At 40.8% G+C, this 20,860-nt stretch overlaps 1 protein-coding gene across 4 annotated transcripts in view; it reads right to left on the bottom strand.

Annotated features, from left to right (window-relative positions):
• Positions 1-20,860, bottom strand: part of CFAP95 (cilia and flagella associated protein 95) — a 158,580-nt gene that overhangs the window by 105,164 nt on the left and 32,556 nt on the right. For all 4 annotated transcript variants that reach the window (XM_049895528.1, XM_049895527.1, XM_049895531.1 and 1 more), the window contains 2 exons: positions 12,865-12,983; positions 12,250-12,318 (listed from right to left, as the gene is read on the bottom strand). In XM_049895528.1, coding sequence (XP_049751485.1) covers positions 12,250-12,318; positions 12,865-12,983 — 188 coding nt within the window. The remainder of the gene's footprint in view (positions 1-12,249; positions 12,319-12,864; positions 12,984-20,860) is intronic.

Here is a 20,860-nt window from a genome sequence, read left to right as displayed (position 1 = left end):
TAAGTGCCAATAGATGACAATGAACTTGCTTCCCTACCCTTTTCTTACCCAAAGTTGTAATTCAAATGATGTGATTATCAGGGACCCCAGTCAAATATCGGAGTTACTTTGGGCAGGCAGACCTTACAAATCAGCATTTGATACCTCTTAACAAAATGGACGCTTTTATAATATTGAGCGATAACTTTCAGTTAGTTATTTAAATGCTTTGTAGTCCTTTTTTAAAATCTGAAAAACAGGGCAACAATCTTTAAATGATACATAGGAAGTATATTATGTACTCCCCAAATCTGAAGTAAGATGGTCTTTTAATAACACAAATATGGGAATCATCATGGATCTTCCTTGTAGACATCAGTCTAAGGCTCTAGCAGGATAAAGAATATAAAGGAAGAATCTGTCCATAAGAAGAGAAATGGCCTTCAGTGAAACTCAGGGAAGCAAGAGGTTAGAAAGACAAAGAAGGCATTGGTTCTAGGCATGGTCCTGGGGAACAGGTGTTCTGGGTCATAAATAGGCCTCTCTGGTTCTGGGAGCGAGATGGAGTACATCAATGTCGATGTACCAACTAGACTCACTGGCAGCCAAAAATGGCTTTATTTCATTATTTGGAACCACTGGGAGCAAGTCCGTCCTATGAGGCTCTTATCTGCCACTCCTATCCCTTTCCATAGCTAATAGGTCCAAATATCAGCCTCTGGCCTGTGCCTGGTCAGAGCCTCCTCTAGGGGCTTCTCCTTCTTCATAGAAACCAATGGGAGAGGGCCAATCACTCTTCTGTGACGGGAACCATGGAAGGTAATGTCCCCACCATGTGGAAGAAGCTATCCTCAGAGGGAGAGAATAAAGCCAACAGGAAGGGAATCTTAGAGATTTTCTAGTCCTGATTCTAGTTGTCTCTAAAATCCAGCTGTTTCACTGACTTTCCCATAGTTCCATGATTTACTCCAGTATCTTTTAATAAATTCCCCTTTTTGCAGATTTCAACTGTGCTTCTGTCACTTACAACCGGAAGAGTCCTGACTATTACAATTAGGCAATCAGAGTCTGAGGCCATGAATCATTGTAATCATAAACCAACTCCCCTTGCTCTATACCAAAGATACTGAAGAACATTCTGATTCTAGTTTGGTTTCCCCTATGATTTTCTAACAGAGGGAGAGTGCTTTTATGAGGCTGACATGACTGGTGTGCCAGAAATTTTGATTTCTCATGATAATTAACTAATTAGAATTCTGGCTTTCCCTGTAAGTTTAATGAATACAAGTCAATCTCCATGAGTCAGATAAATTCTGAAACACAGAAAAAATGGTCTTTTTGGACATGTAAAACTGAAGACCAGAGGCGGTAACATTCACCAGGATAATGTTACACCTTAAAGACACTTATGGGGCATTGATTATTCAGTGGTAGAATTCTTGCCTTCCATGTGGGAGACATGGGGTCAATTCCTGGCCAATGTAACTCATGCAGAGCCACCACCTATCTGTTAATGGAGGCTTGAGTGTTGCTATAATCCTGAGCAGGTGTCAGTAGGACTTCCAGACTGAAGATAACATAGGGCCAGGAAGCATTTCATTCTGTTGTTCATGGGGTCACCATAAGTCAAAGGCCAACTTGATGGTAGCTAACAACAACTAAGGATGCTTTGAAGTTGGGCAGCTGGCTTCACTCAGCACTACCCACAATTTGCCACACATGACATCTTCAACCTTAAAAGGTTGTAGTTATAAGAGACTGTCTTAGTCATCTAGTGCTGCCATAACAGAAATACCGCAAGTGGATAGTTTTAACAAAGAGAAATTCATTTTTTCACAGTCTAGTAGGTTACAAGTCCCAATTCAGGGTGTTGGCTCCAGGGGACGGCTTTCTCTCCCTGTTGGCTCAAATCTTCCCCTGGTCAAGGGGCTTCTCAGGCACAGGGACCCCATGTCCAAAGGACATGCTCTGCTCCTGGTGCTGCTTTCTTGGTGGTTTGAGGTCCCCCTGTCTCTCTGCTTGCTTCTTTCTTTTATATCTCAAGAGATTGCTTCAAAACACAATCTAATCCTGTAGGTTGAGTCCTGCCTCACTAACACAACTGCCACCCATCCTCCCTCATTAACGTCATAGAGGCAGGATTTACAATATGTAGGAAACTCACACAATACCAGGAATCATGACCCAGCCAAGTTGATACACATATTTTTGGGGGAATATAATTCAATTCATGACAGAGACTTTATAAGATAGAGAATAACTAAAGATGTTTTGTAAGATGAGAAAGAAAAAGAAGTCTTATCTCTCAGTTATCACGAAAGCCAAGGTATTGGTCAAAATACCTTTACCTGCAGTAAAACCAGTGGTAACGTGTGTAAGTCTACAACAAGATAAGGCACAAAATCACAGTTGTTTAAACTTGGAAGAACTTTAAAGGTCAACTGTTTCTTTTCTGTTTTGTCTAGACGAGGTGCAGATATTTCCTCACCCAAATTCCTGGAAGCCAGAGCAAGGACATATGATATATAGTCAGCAAATCGGATGGTCCCACCTAGGAGACTGAATCTGAGTAAAGGACTCAGAGAAGCAGGGAATTCATTTGGAATTAATCCCACCACTGGCAGCAGCAGCAACAGCATCCATTATTTAGGACAAGTACAGCCACAGAGGGCCGTGGAGTCTACTAGACTTCATATAGTCGGGGGAGCTTATGACCACTCTGGGAAATTCAGCCTCATTCTTAATAGCAACTATCATTTAAGAAAAAAAAAAAAAAAAACTTTCTTATATTGAGCTGAAATTGATATCCCTGTTATTTGCTCCTACTTCTTACCTACTGAAGCCACACAGACCAAATCTAATAGTTCTTTCACAGCTGCTGAAAGCCAGGACTGTTTTTTAGAAATTAGCCTCTTAGAAGTTGGTAGGCAAGAAGTGGAGAGGAAAGGTGAAATGGAGGCTGATCCAGATCTGCTTTTACCCCTGGTCCAAGCCAAGCACTTGCTAAGTTGCCTAGGAGCTTCGGCCACAGCCTTCCCCTCCTACAAAGAACACAGCGCTGTGAACCCAAAGATGCTAGCTAGTCTCTGCTTTGCCACTAAGTAGCCATGGGGCCTTGAGCAAGTCATTTAAACACTCTGCATCTTCACTTTCCCCATTAAGTATCTGTTCCATAAATATTTATAGAATAGATGGATGGATTAATTAATGAGGAACTGGATTGCTTTATTATCTCTCTGCTTTGATTTCCCTCTATGTGTAACAAAGAAAATACCTACCCAAATGACCCTGTATGATTATTAGAAGGAATGGACTAATGGACAATGCATGTGAAGGTACTTTGAAGGTTACAAAGCACTACACACATTTAAGCATGGAAGGCAATGTAGCATAGTGGTTACAGATGCAGGCTCTGCAGTCAGACAGATCAGACATGAGTTTAAAATCCAGCTCTGGTGCTTACTACTAAGCAGCTTTTGGAAAGTTACTTGACCTCTTTGAGTTCCTTTTCAAAATGGGAATAGTTGCAGTATCTATCTCAAAGGATGAGAATTAAATAAAAGAAAGCACATAAAGCCCTTAGCCAGACACACAGTAAGTGCTTGTTAACATTAGTTGGATACAACCACCCTGTTATTGTTAGGTGTCATCAAGTTGGTTCCGACTCATAGCGACCCTAGGTACAACAGAATGAAACACTGCCCTGTCCTGCACGCTCCGCACAATTGTTACTATGTTTGAGCCCATTGTTGCAGCCAGTGTGTCAATCCGTCTTGTTGAGGGTCTTCCTCTTTTTTGCTAACCGTCTACTTTACCAAGCATGATGCCCTTCTCCTGGGACTGGTCCCTTCTGATAACATGTCCAAAGTACTTAAGATGAAGTCTCACCATCCTCACTTCTAAGAACCATTCTGGCTGTACTTCTTCCAAGACAGATTTATTCATTCTTCTGGCAGTCCATGGTATAGTCAATATTCTTTGCCAGCATCATACTTCAAAGGCATCAATTTTTCTTAGGTCTGCCCTATTTATTGTCCAGCGTTCACATGCATATGAGGCGACTGAAAACACCATGGCTTGGGTCAGGCACACCTTAGTCCTCAAAGTCACATCTTCACTTTTTAACACCTTAAAGAGATCTTTTGCGCCAGATTTGCCCCATGTAACATGTCATTTGATTTCTTGATGTTTTTATGACAACCACATAAATTTACACTATTATGATGAATAATACTGGCTCATCATTAATGTACATGGAATAATAGGAAATGTCAGGCTTAAATATAAGTTCTACAACCTCGACATCCTGAGAATCTTTACTACTTACTTACAAGACACATTGTTTTATTACCAAGAGACAAGCTGCCACACAAGTGCCTGAGTAGAAAAGGAAGTAAATGCCTTGCACTGTCCTTTGAGAAAAGAGAAGCCTCTTACTATTCATGTGCAGCCCCTTTCCTCTGAAGAGTGCCAAAGGTTTTACAAAAGCTAAATGCCCCAGTGAGAGGAATAAACTGAAAGAGTTTAAACTGTGGCCTAAGCTTGCCACAGCTACTGTGATCACTCCACGGGCATACAGATAAGTGCTCTAAGCCAACAATGAAAACTTAATTTCCTGAACTGCTTTCTGGCCTCATTTAACCTGCCCATTTATGTGACTACAGATGCCTTCTCCTTATAACTATAAAATTTTAGAGCAGAAAAGGGCTTTATAGATCATTTGGTTCAATTCCCTCATTTTCCAGAAGGAAACAACTGGAGCCCAGAGAGGGTTATTAGCCAGCACAAGGTCACATAGCAGGTTTAGTGCAGGCCCTGAAGCAGAACCCAGGTCTCCTTTGTTCCCTTCCATGCCATTTCTGAAAAGCACACTATGTCCAAAAAGGTACCCAGTGATCCAGAACACTACATTAATTTTTCTCGGCTCCTGCCATATGGATCACATAAATGTTTAGATGAGCTCTGGAAAGAAGGCACATTTACCATAAACTTTGGACAACAGACACTAATCACTATCACCAGGAGATGATAAAGTCAAAAAAAACCCTATTGCCATAGAGTCAATTCCGACTCATAGCGACTCTAATAAAATTTGGTAAAAATGGTAAGATACAGTAGTTGGGGCTGATCTTATGAGAAGTGTAGAGTCAACCTTGGGCACTTCTCCATCCTCCAGTAGGTGTCCCAGGGCTGCCCTCAAACTGACCCAAGCTCCCAAGGACCTGCTTCTTATACAGCAAATACCCCAGAACTGGCTTTTCCCTATCAAAAAAAAAAAGACTTCTCCTCTGGACCATTATCCTAGGATCATGCGTGGTTACATATGCATATTTTAATAAAGGCTTCTGAGAAATAATATCTCAACAAAAAACTCTGATATTTATTACTATATTCCCTTCCAAAATTGAAAATTCTTGGTATAATTTTGTCGCTGTTTCGAGGTTTTTTTTTTTTTTTGCTAGGTTGTTTTATGTTTTGGTTGTTGGTTGGCTGGTCATAAGCCCAGTCCAGATATCATACATAAAAGACCTTATTTTTTAGAATGAATCAGCTACAATCTTCTGGTTCCCTGAACAAGTCATAAAATGAATTTGTATTAGATAATCAGACATTCAGGGGTCTTCTGATAATTAGTGACTTTGTTTTCCATGCCTTATAAAAAAGCACTCCCAAAGTAAGTGAAAGGTACTTAAACATGCTTGAGAACCATATAGGAAGGCAAAGAAGGAGCATTACCTACTAACTTACTAACTATATCCATGTTCCCACCCACTTTTCCTACGTGCCTTCAAGGAAACGTGCCTCTCGGTACTTTTTTATGCCTTTAAATTAATGTCTCTTGCCATATAGTAAAAGTAATACATGTTAGAGATCGCCTGAACATACAACAGTATTAGTCTGAGACTATAAGAGCACTGCTGATGTCTAAGGGGTCTTGGAACCTCTTTGACTTTCAGCTGTTCCATCGCTAAACCAAAACCAAACCGAATGTGTTACCATCGAGTTGGTTCCAAATCATAGTGACCCTATAGGACAGGGTAGAACTGCCCCATTGGGTTTCCAAGGCTGTAAATCTTTACAGAAGCAGACTGCCTTATCTTTCCCCCTTGAAGCAGCTGGTGCGTTCAAATTGCCAACCTTTCAGTTAACAACTGAGGGCTTAATCACTGTACCACCAGGGCTCGTCCTTCCATCACTACTAGCCAATGCCAAGTCCCTGGAGACTCACTGACAGAAATGTGACCACCTCTCAAGGGAAACAGTTAACTCTAGTTCTAGATGAGCTCAATCTAGCTCAAAGTCTATAAATCTCCTTTTTAAACTTTAAGTTTTCGATATCACTTTTAGTCCCACCCTGGCTGCTCTCTATATTACAGTTTTTTAGCTCATTTAAAATCGTCATGTGTGGCATATGTGGAGAGAATTATCCAGAGGACCTTCTTTTCTAGTTAAGGTCAGGACTGATAAGTCCACTGGTATCAAACATTCTAATTGTTCTGATTTTGAATATGTCCCACTGAAACGTTTGCTGCTAATTTATGGAGGAAAAATGTTGTATCTTCTTCACATTGGTCCAAATTTGAGCAGGTGGGCCATAGGTTGAGTCATGAGAAAAAGGAACAGATTGTAAAATGCCATAGCAACGAAGTAGACATTATCTAAAAATTAATGTCATCTGGCTAATATCTCCTTAATAGCAAAGATACACCCTTATTCTTTTTTTTTTTTTTCCTTAAGAGGTAACCTTAAGTTTAATTTATATTGTGACTACAGTACAGCCTTTCTTTTATAAGTTGAAGCACATTATTTTGGTCCACTGAGCAAACTCATTCTTATTCATTGCCTTTTAAAGCTGATATTTAACTTCCACAGCTGTACAGCTGGTAAGAAGCAAGAGAATATTTAATATTCAAGGCAGCAGATTCTGAAACACCAGGGCATTCTATTGTATAGGATGTCTTCTAATTAGTGTACACTAACTGAAAGAAAGAACTACATGTGGAATTAGCAGAGGGCAGTTGGAGGTGCTCATGTATTTATTTCCTTGCTAATACTCATAAGTCAAACAAAATAAACAAGTAATTCTAGCAATTCAAACTAATAAGGGATGATTTTCTAAAACACCAGGTCTTCTAGTGCACTTGCCAGAATAGAATTGAGAACCTTTTTGGTCTATGGGCTTTGTAGCCATATTGCTTGTCCATCATAATTTGCTCTTCAACATCAGAAAGAATTTATTTATTTATTCAAGGAATAATTATTGTGTGTTTTCTGTAGGCAGGTACCCTGTTAGGTACTGGGGATAGAGCTGTGACAGCTCTGCCCTTCAGAGCACTGGATTTAACAAAGGAGACAAACAAGAATATAGGCAATTAAAAAAAAGATGAAGAGTGTTAGGATAAAAGAAGTCTATGGACACACACAATGAGGGGCTTTACCAAGTCATGGTGGACTTAACCAAGTTCATGACTTAACCAAGGCCCTCTGGAGGAAGTGACACTTCAGCTGAGACTTGATTTCAGGGTTAAGATTGGATGTATACTATGATTTTGCTTTTTCCAAAAGTCTCACTAAAACCACATTGAAAAGATTTAATAGTAATAATAATCTCAACAAGAACAAGGAGAACAGGAAAAGGGACAACAGAAAAAAAATTTGGAAGCTGGAGAGGAGAGGGACAAGTGGTCACTGCCTTAGCAGAACACTGAATCCTAAGTCAGCAATGCGGAAAGCTGAGAAGCCAGGGATGTTTGTGCAGAGTCCTCACCAGACTCAGGACACACTCAGTACCTCTGGAACTAGGAATGAAGTCAAGAGCTGAACAAAGGAAGATTGAGGGAGAGCTGTTTGAGAAGCAGCTAGATCTCCAGAACTCCTTTGCTGCTCCCCTACTCTCCACCCTCCACTGCTGGGTGACTGCCCCTCCTCAACTCCAACAGGAGGCTACAAATGTATTCACTAGAAAGGGTAAAACAGAAATGGCTCGGTGATCAAAGGCAGGGTTGGTTCTGTGGCCATACATAAAGAAGGCTGAATACTGAAGTCCCAGCCCGTTTTCCCCGCTCACTCCAAGAGCACAGGCATTCAGCCCTTCACTCCTCAGGTGGGAGATTGGTGGAACTACTCCTGGGGAATCTGACCAACTGGAGAGGAAAGGCTAAAATACCAATACCAGGGCTTCCAAAAACAATGGCCTGCCTATTTATTTATCGGTAGATGAATGGATAAGCAAAATGTGGTACATCCACAGAATGGAATATTATTCAGCTGTAAAGAGAAATGAAATTCTGGTACATGCTATAACATGGATGAACTTTGAAAATATTATGCTGGTGAAATAAGTCAGACACAAAAAGTCAAATATTGTATGATTCCACTTACATAAAATATCTAGAATAGGCAAATGCATAGAGACAAAAGTTTATTAGTGGTTACCAGGGGCTAGGGGAGGAGGGAATGGGAGTTAGGGCTGAAGAAGTACTGACTTTCTATTTGGGGTGATGTAAAACTTTTGGGAATGGATAGTGGTGATGATAGCACAACACGGCAAATGTAATTAATATTACTGAATTGTACACTTGAAAATGGTTAAAATGGCAAACTTTTTGTTAGGTATATTTTACCACAATAAAATAAAATAAATGGCCTATAGATTCCTCCAGTGAAGCTCCAACTCAACAAGCCTCCCTCAAAGGCTCAGAGTTCCATCTCTTAATCATAAGCCTGATTTCTAGACATCTAGCAAAGCCTCTAGCATGGAAGATACCCAAAACCAAACCCACTGCCACCGAGTCGATTCCGCCTCGTAGCGACCCTGTAGAACAGAGTAGAACGGCCCCACAGAGTTTCCAAGGAGTGCCTGGCGGATTCAAACTGCCAACCTTTTGGTTAGCAGCCAAACTCTTAACTACTACACCACTAGGGTATATAAACAAATAAAAATAGAAGGAAAAAAAGGCAACATGGAGGAAACAGACTACACATGGAGAAGAAAATTAAAGAAAAACAATCATTAACATCCCCAGATAGATGGTCAAGATATTACAGCCATGAAACAAAAACAAAGGATTCTATAAAATCAGAAGATTAGGAGTACCAAAAAGGGAACTCTTGGAAATTAAAAACAGAACAAATGATACACTCCATAGTAGGCTTGAAGAAACAGAGAGGAAAGCATATCACAAAAAAGGAAAATAGGAGGGAAAAGACGGGCCCAGACAATCCGACATCCAAATAAAAGCTTTCCAAAAAGAAAAAATGGAAGGTATACATCACCAATGAAATAAGTCAGGAAAATGTCTCTGCATCAATGGTTATGAGTTTATGACCAAGAGTGTACACCAAGGGTCCAGCACCCCACAGACTCGCACAGCACTTGCCGTGTGTGTATCAGTTACTATTCTGTTTTACGTGTATTAACTTGCTTAGTACTAACATCAACCCTATATCCTGGGTGACTTTATAATTATCTCCATTTTGCAGATGAAGGAACTGAGACACACAAAGGTTAAGCAATTTGCCCAAGATCGCACGGCCAGGAAGTGCCAGAGCCAGGATTTGAACGCAGGCTAAATGGCACCAGAGCCCACTGCACAATAAATACTAGTCCGCACAAACGAGCACCATTATGAAATTTCAGCATGCTGGAGAGAGAGTTCTATTGTATTTTAAAAACCAGATGTATGTGTTACATGATAGGACATGCAGAGCCCAGCCCTCGACCGAGGACCTGGGGGGAAGCCCATGAAGACTTCTGTCCCTACCCCGCCCTTGCCCCCACACACACCATTTCCTCCTCTCCTATATCCTGCCCTGCAAGTTCCAGCCTAGATTCCCATTCCACCTCCTAGCTCAACAAGAATAGTCGTCTACACTTGGGCTCACCTCCCTGCACCATAGCCAGGAAGAGTGTCCCTGTCATTAGTAAGGGGAGAATGTGATGTTTACTTCCCATTCTCAAGGAGCACAGTCCCCCACTTCTTGCTGTCTAACATCTGAAAACAGTCACCTAAGATGTTCCGTCCATCTCTATAGCTGTTCATGGAGACAGTGGTGATGCAGTGGTAGAATTCTTGCCTTCCTTATCGGAGACCTGAGTTAGATTTCCAGCCAACGTACCTCAAGTGCAGCCAGCACCCACCTGTCAGTTGAAGGCTTACATGTTGCTGAACAGGTTTCAGCAGAGTTTCTAGACTAAAACAGACTAGGAAAAAAGGCCTGATGACCTACTTCCAAAAATCAGCCAGTGAGAACCCTATGATCATAACTGCCTAATCCCCGTCTGATCCCGCAACTGATTGTGGGAATGGCACAGGACCGACTGGGTAGTGTTTTGTTCTGTTGTGAGTGGGATCATGAGTTGGGGGCTGGCAGCTAACAACAACATAGTTGTTCCCAGCAGGATGGTAAGTCTGAAACCAGTCCTCCTACGCCTAAAAATATCTTTGTTTGGCCCTCACCCATTGTTTGACCCTCACATGTTAAAAATCCTAAGTTCAAAATTCTTCTCCTTCGACACTTTAATATTACTTGTTGCACTCGGGCATCCAATGCTTCTGTTGGGAAGTTAACGTCAACCGGACTTTTATTATTTTGCTTTACGTTTGCAACAGGTTTCTTTGCGCAAGTGATGACGTTTTAAATTCCGAAGCCATCTGTCCCATTGGGCCTGATTCCTCCGGTTTTCTGTAATTTGTTGTTTCTCATGATGCGTCTGCTCTTTGGATATGTCATGATTTTTTTTTTTTTTAAACTGGAAAATTCCCTCAGACTACCAATTGCCTCCGCTTTGGATGATTAGATGGGTGGCCCATTGACAAGGGAAGCCCAGCTGGTGTCTTCACTGTCAGCGTGGGAGATGTGAGTTGAATGCCTCAACTGCAGTTCTCTGGACTTTACTGTACTCGTTTTCCCTGACATCCATCTTTCCTTAGGATACACTGCCCAGTTCCTGTATCAGGAACTGCTTTCTCCAACTGGGGCTGGGGGAGACCTACTGGCTATCTGTAACTGGCATCAGAGTGCCAGGAAGAAAGGCTATTTTCATCAAATCCTCTATTATTTGGAGCCCTGGGTGCCTCATTTTCTGTCTTGGACTGAAAACACCAAAGCCAGTGCAGAAAATGCAACTTTGAGCATATAATCCAAGGTCCTAGTTAGCAAACACTAACTAGACAAGACTCATTAAGCTTCTGTCCTAGCCTGGTCCACTGAGATCATAGCTTCCCTCTCGGCTGGCTCAAGATTCCATCTAGAGACTTACACCCTTGCTTTCTCCTCTCCTCTCGCCCCTCAGCCCTCTCCTGCTCTGGCCCCTTGTTTTCTTGAGGGTTTCTCACCTTTGATGTACTTATTAAAGCCTGCCTCTGGATTCATTCTGCCTTCCCCTGTCTTTGCAGATTTCAGTGCAGGGAAACGATCCAGAAGCCCATCCTCCTCTAGGATCACTCTGGGGTTACTTCCTGTGGACCCTTAAGCTCACTAGGGGATGCTACACCAGGCTGTGGGAGATGCAGGTCCAAGCCAGCCTTGCTGGAGCAAACAGCTCCATTTATCTGGCCAGAATTACAACAGGTAGCTGTGATGCAGGGTAGGGTGTTATCCTTTACAGCACTCTCCCAGGTAGACTCTGCAAAATGGCTTCGTTCTAATGTCTCAAAGGAAGTAAAACACCTTAATTTCCGGTGATGATGACACACACTCAGATTATGTTTTCCTAATGCACAATCCAATACTTAGAATTTTGTTATACTTACAAGTGCCTGTATTTCTACATCGCTTATCTATACATCATTATAGACATTACATTATTAAAGTTGTCTTTAGAAAGAGGAGTGGAAGAAAAATTCTTTTTTTTACTATAACATGTCATGCTATCCCCAAAATAAACTCATTTCTCTTCATCAGTAAAAATAGCAGTCTTAGTTATATTATTGTTATTGTTATACATATTTATTAGCAGAAAGAAAACTTTTGTTAAAGAAAAGAGGTCTGTAAGATGCTACATAAGGGGCATCAGTTACTATTCTGATTGTTTTACATATATTAAATTGCTTAATGTATGTATATCTTGGGTGCTTTTACCTTGGGTGCCTATATCTTGGGTGCCTTTAAAATTATCATGCCCATTTTACACATGAAGAAACTGAGGCACACAAAAGTTTTGTTGCTCTTGGTATACACATACCCTTGACCACTACCAAAAAAAAAAAAATCCCAAGTTATTAAGAAACATTTTGTACAGTCTGCAGCAGTATAGAAACTACTAACATTTTACGATGATCTGGTGGGTGCCTAGTGAAGATGGCTCCAAAGCCCGTAGCAGGCAATCCAGTGTCCCTGAAAACAAGATAACAAGTTTTAGAAAACATGTCAGGCTGCCACTTCGAAAGCTACACAAAACTAATTTGGGGCTGAACTTTTGTGATGATTATTTTTAAAAGGGACTTCATGTTTGGAACATTTAAGTACCTTGAAAAATAAAATTTTCCAACAAGTAAGTGGAAATTTTAGCATTTTGTTGTTACTTTGACTGCATTTTCCAATGATTACAAGATAAGACAATGTCTGTGTCATGGGCTTCCATGGGAAGACACTGTGCCAGGTTGCAGGACCACAGAAATGACTAAGGAACAGTTTCCACCCTCAAGGAACTCTCGATCTCCAGGGAAACATACATACATATAAACAACTAGAACGCCAGTCCAACTGTTATACAGAACATGAACAAAACGCTTAGCACGAGCAGAAATCAGGGGAGCTTGAGACGAATGTGGTTGATGTGTTCCTATAGTATGTAGCTGGGCCACTATACTTCTTTCCTGCTTCTATAAATTTATACCCTGTTCTGCACGCACTGTAAGCAAAGGAAAGAATTGAGAATACCTTTCAATAATCCCAGAGTTTAACGTATCCTCATTCAATAAGGCCTTGCTCTTTACTTCAGCCGATTGTGTTTTTAAATGAATTTGAGCCATCTGTTCATTTGTTTCTGATATCCAAATCTGGGAAAATAGCCACATACAGGAAAAAATTAATACAAAAAAAAAAAAAGAGGTCAGTTACTAAAATATATTTCTGTTGGAGTACATTCCAATTTTTACTTCTCATCTTCAATTGGCATTAAAAAATAAGTAATATCATATCCCATAACAGTCAACTATCTCATCATAAAAAAAAAAAATATGGAAAAATGGCAATTCCTTACTGTGTGTGGTTGGGAAAATAAAAACCAGATTGATTGTTTCTACCAAATGAAAAGTGTTGCATTCACCAAAAACTAGCTCTGCCTGCTTTGTACTCCCTTTCTCTTTCTCAGGGTTGGTGTGTTTTAACTTCCCTAAGTAAGAAAATGTTTGCAGCAGTCCATTTGTAAGTCACAAAGGACTTCAGATATCATCTCTGTCATCACCCTCATCGTTGCTGTCACCACCATCATCATCATTATTATCCATTCTCTATCATAGAGGATATTTCAGTGAATTATCAAGCAATTATTACTATGATGACATCTGTAAATTATAAGAGGCACTCAGACCAATCACAGAAGCGCCACAGGTAGCATCTAGGGGGTCTTAGGAACACCATCCTTGTCTCTAAGAGTATCACAGCCACAGTCAAGCACCTTTGGGCCACTCTGGATCAGTCATAATGTTCTGCTATAACTAGGAATCTACCCTACTCAAAGCATTTTAACTCCAGTCTCTGGTCCTGGCTCCCTGGCCTACTCCATGGCTCTCTAGGTCTTGGACTTCTCCCCTCACTGCTCTGTAAGGCTTCAGTCTTCAGAATCACAGCCTCCCAGCTCTGACCCATATGTCCTAGCTCAACGTCTCCTCCTCTTAGATTCCCAGGCTCGCAAGTCAGTGGTAGAGGATGCTGTATTAGATATCATGTACTATATTTTAACAAAAAAGAACACATGTTTTTTAAAAAAATTATTAACCATCATTTTGATTTAATGCCGTAAGGTTGACTTAAAAATGAATCTTAGGTATGTGCTGATCATTTTCAGCAGTAAAATATTTCAACACGTCCATCAGCACCTTTGAAAACTGTATTTAAAGAAGAGATTACCAAACAGGGAATAATGAAGAGTAAAAAGAAACAAATAATATTTGCACTAAAAAAACCATTGCCGTCGATTCAATTCTGACTCATAAGACCCTATAGGACAGAGTAGAACTGCCCCATAGGGTTTCCAAGAAGCAGCTGGTGAATTTGAACTGCCGACCTTTTGGTTAACAGTTGAGCTCTTAACCACTGCGCCACCAGAGCTCTATATCTGCATTAGTGGAGCTTAAATTTATTGAGTGCTTATAGTCTGCGTCAAACACTATATTAAGCACCCTATATGCATTACTTTATTAAATACTCAAGACAATCCTATGAGTGTTGTGTATCAAATATGGTCTCAGAAGGAAAAGTGCAATCATGGGGGAACTGAAACTGACAAAACCAAACCCAGTGCTGTCAAGTCGATTCCGACCCGATAGGGCAGAGTAGAACTGCCCCATAGAGTTTCCATGGAACGCCTGGCGGATTCGAACTGCCGTCCCTTTGGTTAGCAGCTGTAGCACTTAACCACTATGCTACCAGGGTTTCCAGGGGAACTGAGGAGACTTTAAATAAGGATCCATACAAATGTGGCCAACACTTTTAAGGAAAGCAACAAGTTGCAACCTAGTAAGTGCTGGAGCCAAGAATCAAACTGAAGCCATCTGACTCCACAGCCCGCTCTTAATCTCTGTGTCACCTGTATCAGAAGCAAATGTTATCCCCCAATATTAAATGCCCCCTTCTTCCTCAGGAATAATCCTGTTGCCATTGAATTGATTCTGACTCATGCGACAGAGTAGAACTGCCCCATAGGGTTTCCAAGGAAGCAGCTCATCAATTCAAACTGCCAAACTTTTGGTAGCAGCAGAGCTCTTAACCACTGTGCCACCAGGGCTCCCCCAAATTTTAACTGACACATGGCCTTGTATGACACATTTTCCAGCCTCCATTATAGTTATATATGATAAGTGACTGGTTCTGGGCAACTGAGCTAAGTGTAAGTAGTTTATACAACTTCCAGGGAAAGTCCTTCTGCTTTTCTCTTCCTGCTACCTGGAATGTGGGCATAAGGACTGGATTCCAACAGTCATTTTGGACCTTAATGACAAGGGCCCTATCCAAAGGATGGCAGAGCAGAAACCTGGAAGGAGTGGGACCCTCTATACAAGTCCTGGCCTGCTTTCCTTCACATTTTTTAGATGGAAGAATGAAGGCTTCTGAACAGCACTGTTGATTTGTGGTTTGTGTTGCATGTAGGCAAACCTAATACTACCCCGTTCTCAATGTGAAAAATCACTTTGGTATAAAAATGTTCATAACCTCACATAAGGCTAGGTAATTCATAAAAGTACTTCCATATGTTTAAAAGTCTTTGGAGCTTTATATATATATCACAAACTAAGGATTGGCAATTTGGTTTGTGAGGTAGCTAAATTAACATATCACAAACTCACGGGATAATCACTAACATGTCCATTTAATTTGCATAATAAAATCTAGCTTGAGTCAAATGATAACATAAAAAGAATCTAACGTATACAAGAAGTTCACTTCATGATCTCATAATGCTTATTCCCTGTTGTCTTGAGAATCAATTTTTTTAAGTCTTAATTTCTAATCTTTCAGAATGCACTCTTCACATATGAGCTACATTTAAGACAACTCAATAGAGGTATAACCTGGGTAACTACTTGGTACATGAAACGAGCAGGTAACTCAAGTTCCACATTTGATGGTAACCAAACTTTTTCTGCTGAGGATGACTCATCCCCTAGCAGAATCTTTCTTGCCAGTTGTTTTGGATTGAATTGTGTCACCCAAAAAGATGTGCTAAAGTCCTAACCCCCAATACCACTGAATGTGACCTTGTTTGGAAATCATTGAATCTTTGAAGATATTATCAGTTAACATGAGGTCATACCGGAGTAGGGTAGGTCTTAATCCCATCTAAGTGGTGAGAAGAATAGGGACAGAAAAAACAGATACATGAAGGGGCCATCTACACACCAAGGAACGCCTACCAGAAGCTGGGAGAGACAGACAGAATCTTCCCCGAGAGCCTTAGGAGGGAATGTGGCCCTCCCAACACTTTGAATTCAATGACTAGCCTCTACAACTGTGAGAAAATAAAGCTCTGTTGTTTAAAACACCCACTTTGTGGTATTTTGTCACCGCAGTTTGAGGAAACTAGTAACAGTTGGATTCATTTTAGATGATCCCCAACTAACATTTCTATCGTAGGTTCCTTATACCGGAAAAAAAAAAAAAAAAAACCCACTGCCGTCGAGTCGATTCCAACTCATAGCGACCCTATAGGGTCCCCAGAAAACATAGTTTCTGATCCATATTGAAGGAAATGTGGGTACTTTCCAAGTCAAGTTTCCACTCTGATGCCACAGGCTGTTTCGAAAACCCTCTAGCTTACAGCCTTTTGTCCAGCATGAGTCAGACCCCAGTCCACTAAGCTCCCCAATCTGTAGGGGACACATATCAAGTTCCCTGTGTGGTATCCTTGAGGCTCCATTCTAAGGCTTGAAATGAAGGGGACATACTTCCCACTTATTCTTATTTCTCATTCTTATTTCTGAGCAGTAGTTTTTGTCCTTGGAAGTCTGGCTTTGTTTTTCTGTTTAGGTTAACTTAGTACCACATACACATTCTACAGGATCCCCAAGAGGCACCCACAAATATAACCACCGTTATTTTGAACAACTGGGACTCGAAGGGTGCAATCAGAAAAACAATTTCATATGTTTGTCCCCACTGCCTGGTCAAGCCAGCTTTTATGGGATGGGTCTTTCCTTGTCCCTAAGAGAAATAAATCTTGGACAAGCCTCATATTTTTCTGATCACTCCCAGATAACAAAATTATGTCCTGTCATAAAAGCAGTCTCTGCTTATTAGTCAACATTAGGAGAATCATCCCAAGAGGGACTTCTGGTTGTCTGGGGGAAGGGAGGAGCAGAGCAGGTGAAGGATCAGAAAAGCAGTCCATCAAGCCCATCGCGACCCTCCACTTCCCTCTGCAGCTTCCCCACCCAGAGCAGGCTAGAGGTGTAGGACGGGAAAAACTTTAACCTGAAATGAAATTGATCATTTTGATTAGATATTTTAATTATTAAAATGTGATCAATGGATTTTTTATTACCTAGGCATGACCATAAAAATGAGGGAAGCTGCACAAGATTTTATCCACGGCTAGAGAAAGAACAAATTCCATAAAGCAGGTATCTTAGTTACCTAGTGCTGCTGTGACAGAAATACCACAAGTGGGTGCCTTCAAAAAACAGAATTTATTTTCTTACAGGTCAGTAGACTACAAGCCTGAATTCAGGGTATCCTTTCTTGTCTATATCAGCTTTTAGCAGCTGCCAGCAATCCTTGGAATTCCTGGGTTTGTATTAATAGATGCATCGTCTTTCTTCCCACTATGTGTATCTGTGTCTATTCTGGTCTTTTTATAACTGATTAGGTCTAGGATCCACTTCACACTAGTATGACTTCGTTAACATAACAAAAGAAGCCCCCTATTTCCATACAGGGTCATATTTATAGATACAGGGGTTAGGATTCAACACATATTTTGGGGGCACACTATTCAAGCCGTAACACTAAATAGACAGTGGAGGCAAAGAATATAGGTTTTGGTTTGTTTTGTGTGTGTGACTGCACCTTCTGAGTCTCATTTTTCTATGTAACAGTTACACCTGCATAAGCAAATTAATAATTAATATACATGAAAAATTAAAATCTAGTTTCTCTAAAAGTTAAATGAGGGCATGATTATTGATATAGAAAAGGATCTGCAGAGGAATAATAGGATCAAAATGGTGCCTACCTGCTTTCTTTCCTGTTCCAAATCCCTAGAAATGACAGAAATGAGATTCCCTAGAATAAATAAAGGTACAACTGCATCCGAAAACAAGAAAAGCACACTCATGAGGCCAAAATGTATAAAGAATTCCTGAAACAGGATAGGCAGGTGTGGTTGTGCTGATACTGAAAATCACAGCCCAAAGTAGATCCAGGAGAGGGCCTGAAAAAGGTGGTGTCAACTACAAACTCAAAGACTATGGATACACAAAGCAAGCCGTGGCCCTGGCTCAATAGCCCCAAACATCTTCCTTTCTCTTGGTTTAGGTGCCTCTCCTACATTTAAAATGATTTCATTCACCAAAATTTGATCCACGTGCCTCTTCCAGGCCCTTAGACCTGGGTGCAAGAAGCATCTGTCTGTAAGATTAAAAGTGCCGTCAGTGGTCAAAATACCACTCTACTATGTCAATCAAAGGAAAAAAATACCTGAACCAATTAAGGAAATGAGAAACCAATCTCTCAGATCTGGTATAATTATATCCCTTTATATCTCTTTTAGGATAATTACTGCTTAAATGTCATATTTTTTAGCCACTAAAACAGCTCTTGTTTGAAGCCTATTTAGCTCTTCTTCACCTATTCATAAAACGAATGCTAGCACACTTTTATACTCTTCACTTCTTTGCCATTTTAAAACCCAGAATGACTGTGATGCTTTAATACTAGCATTATCCTAATTTACTCATCGGAGTATTATCCTAATTTACTCATCGGTGTTGTCCTGATAGTTCCAAAAATGCCTTGGCATTTATCCATTGGCTGCATAAGAAAAATCTGTTTAATAAAATTGCTCATGTTTGTCTTTGCTTCTTTGTGTCTGGAAAGTTCTCACTTTCTATGACACCGCATCCTGTGTTCTGTACTTAATCCTTCCAAGATTATAGGATTCGACATGCTCAGACATGGCCACTCCAGATTCTCAGTGGCTCTCGCTTTAATATCAGATTAACAGGTTAACGGAGTAACATATGTGATTGTGGTGGGGATTTTGATAGTGTGGTAAGGATCCTTGGGCCAGGGGCTTTACATATTGGAGGAAAAATGATAAAAATACTTTTGATAATTTTAGTTTGCATGAAATCTACTCTGGTATAACTATGTAGCACCTGAAAAAAGTCCAAATAAAATACCCAAGCAAAATACTATAGTCTAAAATGCTATTGCCCATAATCACTTCAACAATAAGACAATCAGAGAAACCCCAGTGTTTGTTCCTCTCTGCATCTTGGCTCCTGAAGCCTGGGGGAACCACTGGAGTAGGAAACCGATTATACCTGAGTGGTATGTTTCCAGATTCTGCCAATAGATGGTTCTTTGACAATTCAGCTCAGGGGCCTCAAAGGGGTCACCTCTGCTAGGCAGCCATTCCTGACCCTCCATATAACCCATTCCAATTAAGATGTCCCTCAGAGCATCCACATCTTTCTTCTATCACAGCATCCATCACCCTTTGCCAATGTGGTTTTCCATCCCCATTTCCACCACAAGCCTATGAGTTCCTTATGTACAGAGACCTTGTTTTAAATTATGTGTGTTACCACAGCACTTAGCATAATGCCTGACCCCCCCCCCCAAAAATAGGGCCTCAATAAATGTTTGTTGAACATGATCCTTCATTCATTCATTCAACAAATATTTGAGTACCCATTATGTACCAGGCACTGTAGGCACTAGGGATATAGCAGTGCCTACTTCCTCTTCTCATGAAACATATTCTAAGAGGGAGAGATAGACAAAATAAACAATGAAATAAGTCTAAAATATGCCCAATGGTATAAGTGCCATGAAGAAACCTAAAGTAAGGAAAGGGGTTAGAGAGGGATAATGAGAGTGGGCTATTCTTTTATAAATTGGTAACTGGCTCATTCAACAAGTGGGACTTGTAGATAGGTACAACCAAAAACAAATCCATTCTTCCCTCATCAGTCCCCATTCATACTTTCTTGGAGGGGCTAGCTCTTTTCCATGGCCCTTGATGAAATATAGAATGGACTGGTCCTATGACTTTTCTGGTCATTCTCAGGTAATAGAAAAATCCTCTGGTTACTTCTATGCCAAGAAGAGTCCCACATCATAGCCAAGGCTTTAAGCTTCACTTAAAGATTCTCATGTCTCCTACTTAGGCCTGCCTTGGTATGGCCTATTATGGTGGGAAAAGGGGGCCCAGTTGGCTTCTTCTCAATTGGCCCACTTGAAATTCTTCCTTGCTCCCCCAACTTCCTCTGGCTCCTTGAGGGTTGAAGCTGGGGGTGTGGAGATATGAGAAAGGAGAGAGGTAAGGGCAGAAGTGTCGTCTTGTGTTGGTTTCCTCTGGCCATACCTATCTTTGACTCTCTCTTACATTGACGTCTTCAGTTGATTCAAAACTGACCTTCTTGAGGAGTTCTGGTAGACTTTGAGGTTCAACACTGAATGGCATACCCATGATGAAGGACGCCTCTAGCTTGACTTAAATTTTCTATCTCAACCCCTGGGACTCTAGCAGGTCCCTCCTCATTACTACACAAGGTGTTCTTGGGCAGGCTCTGAAATGGCTCCATGTCATCTCTTGCTTCCATATGGCCCACATCTGATCCACAAGAGCACTCACACACTCTTGCTCCACAACTGATGATAGTGTAGCTAGCTCCCTCTTTCTGCTCTGCTGCTTCAGACAGATCACTGTAGTCTCATATCTGTAACTTCACCAGGCACCCAAGGGGGTATTCAGATGAGACTTATAACACAGCAATAATTTTCCAAAAATCTTCTCTCTAATCTTAATCTCCTCTTTTGGATTCTTTTTTTTTTTAAACTTAATTGTGCTTTAGGTGAAAGTTTACAGCTCAAGTTAATTTCTCATACACAAATTTATACACATATTGTTATGTGACACTAATTACAATCCCTATGATGTGACAGCACACTCCCCCATTCCACCCCAGGTTTCCCATGTCCATGTGATGAG

Source organism: Elephas maximus, chromosome 9 (assembly GCF_024166365.1).
Source record: "Elephas maximus indicus isolate mEleMax1 chromosome 9, mEleMax1 primary haplotype, whole genome shotgun sequence".
Taxonomy (NCBI): Eukaryota; Metazoa; Chordata; class Mammalia; order Proboscidea; family Elephantidae; genus Elephas; species Elephas maximus.
Note: the sequence above shows the minus strand (reverse complement) of the source record. Positions and strands in the feature narration are given on the sequence as shown.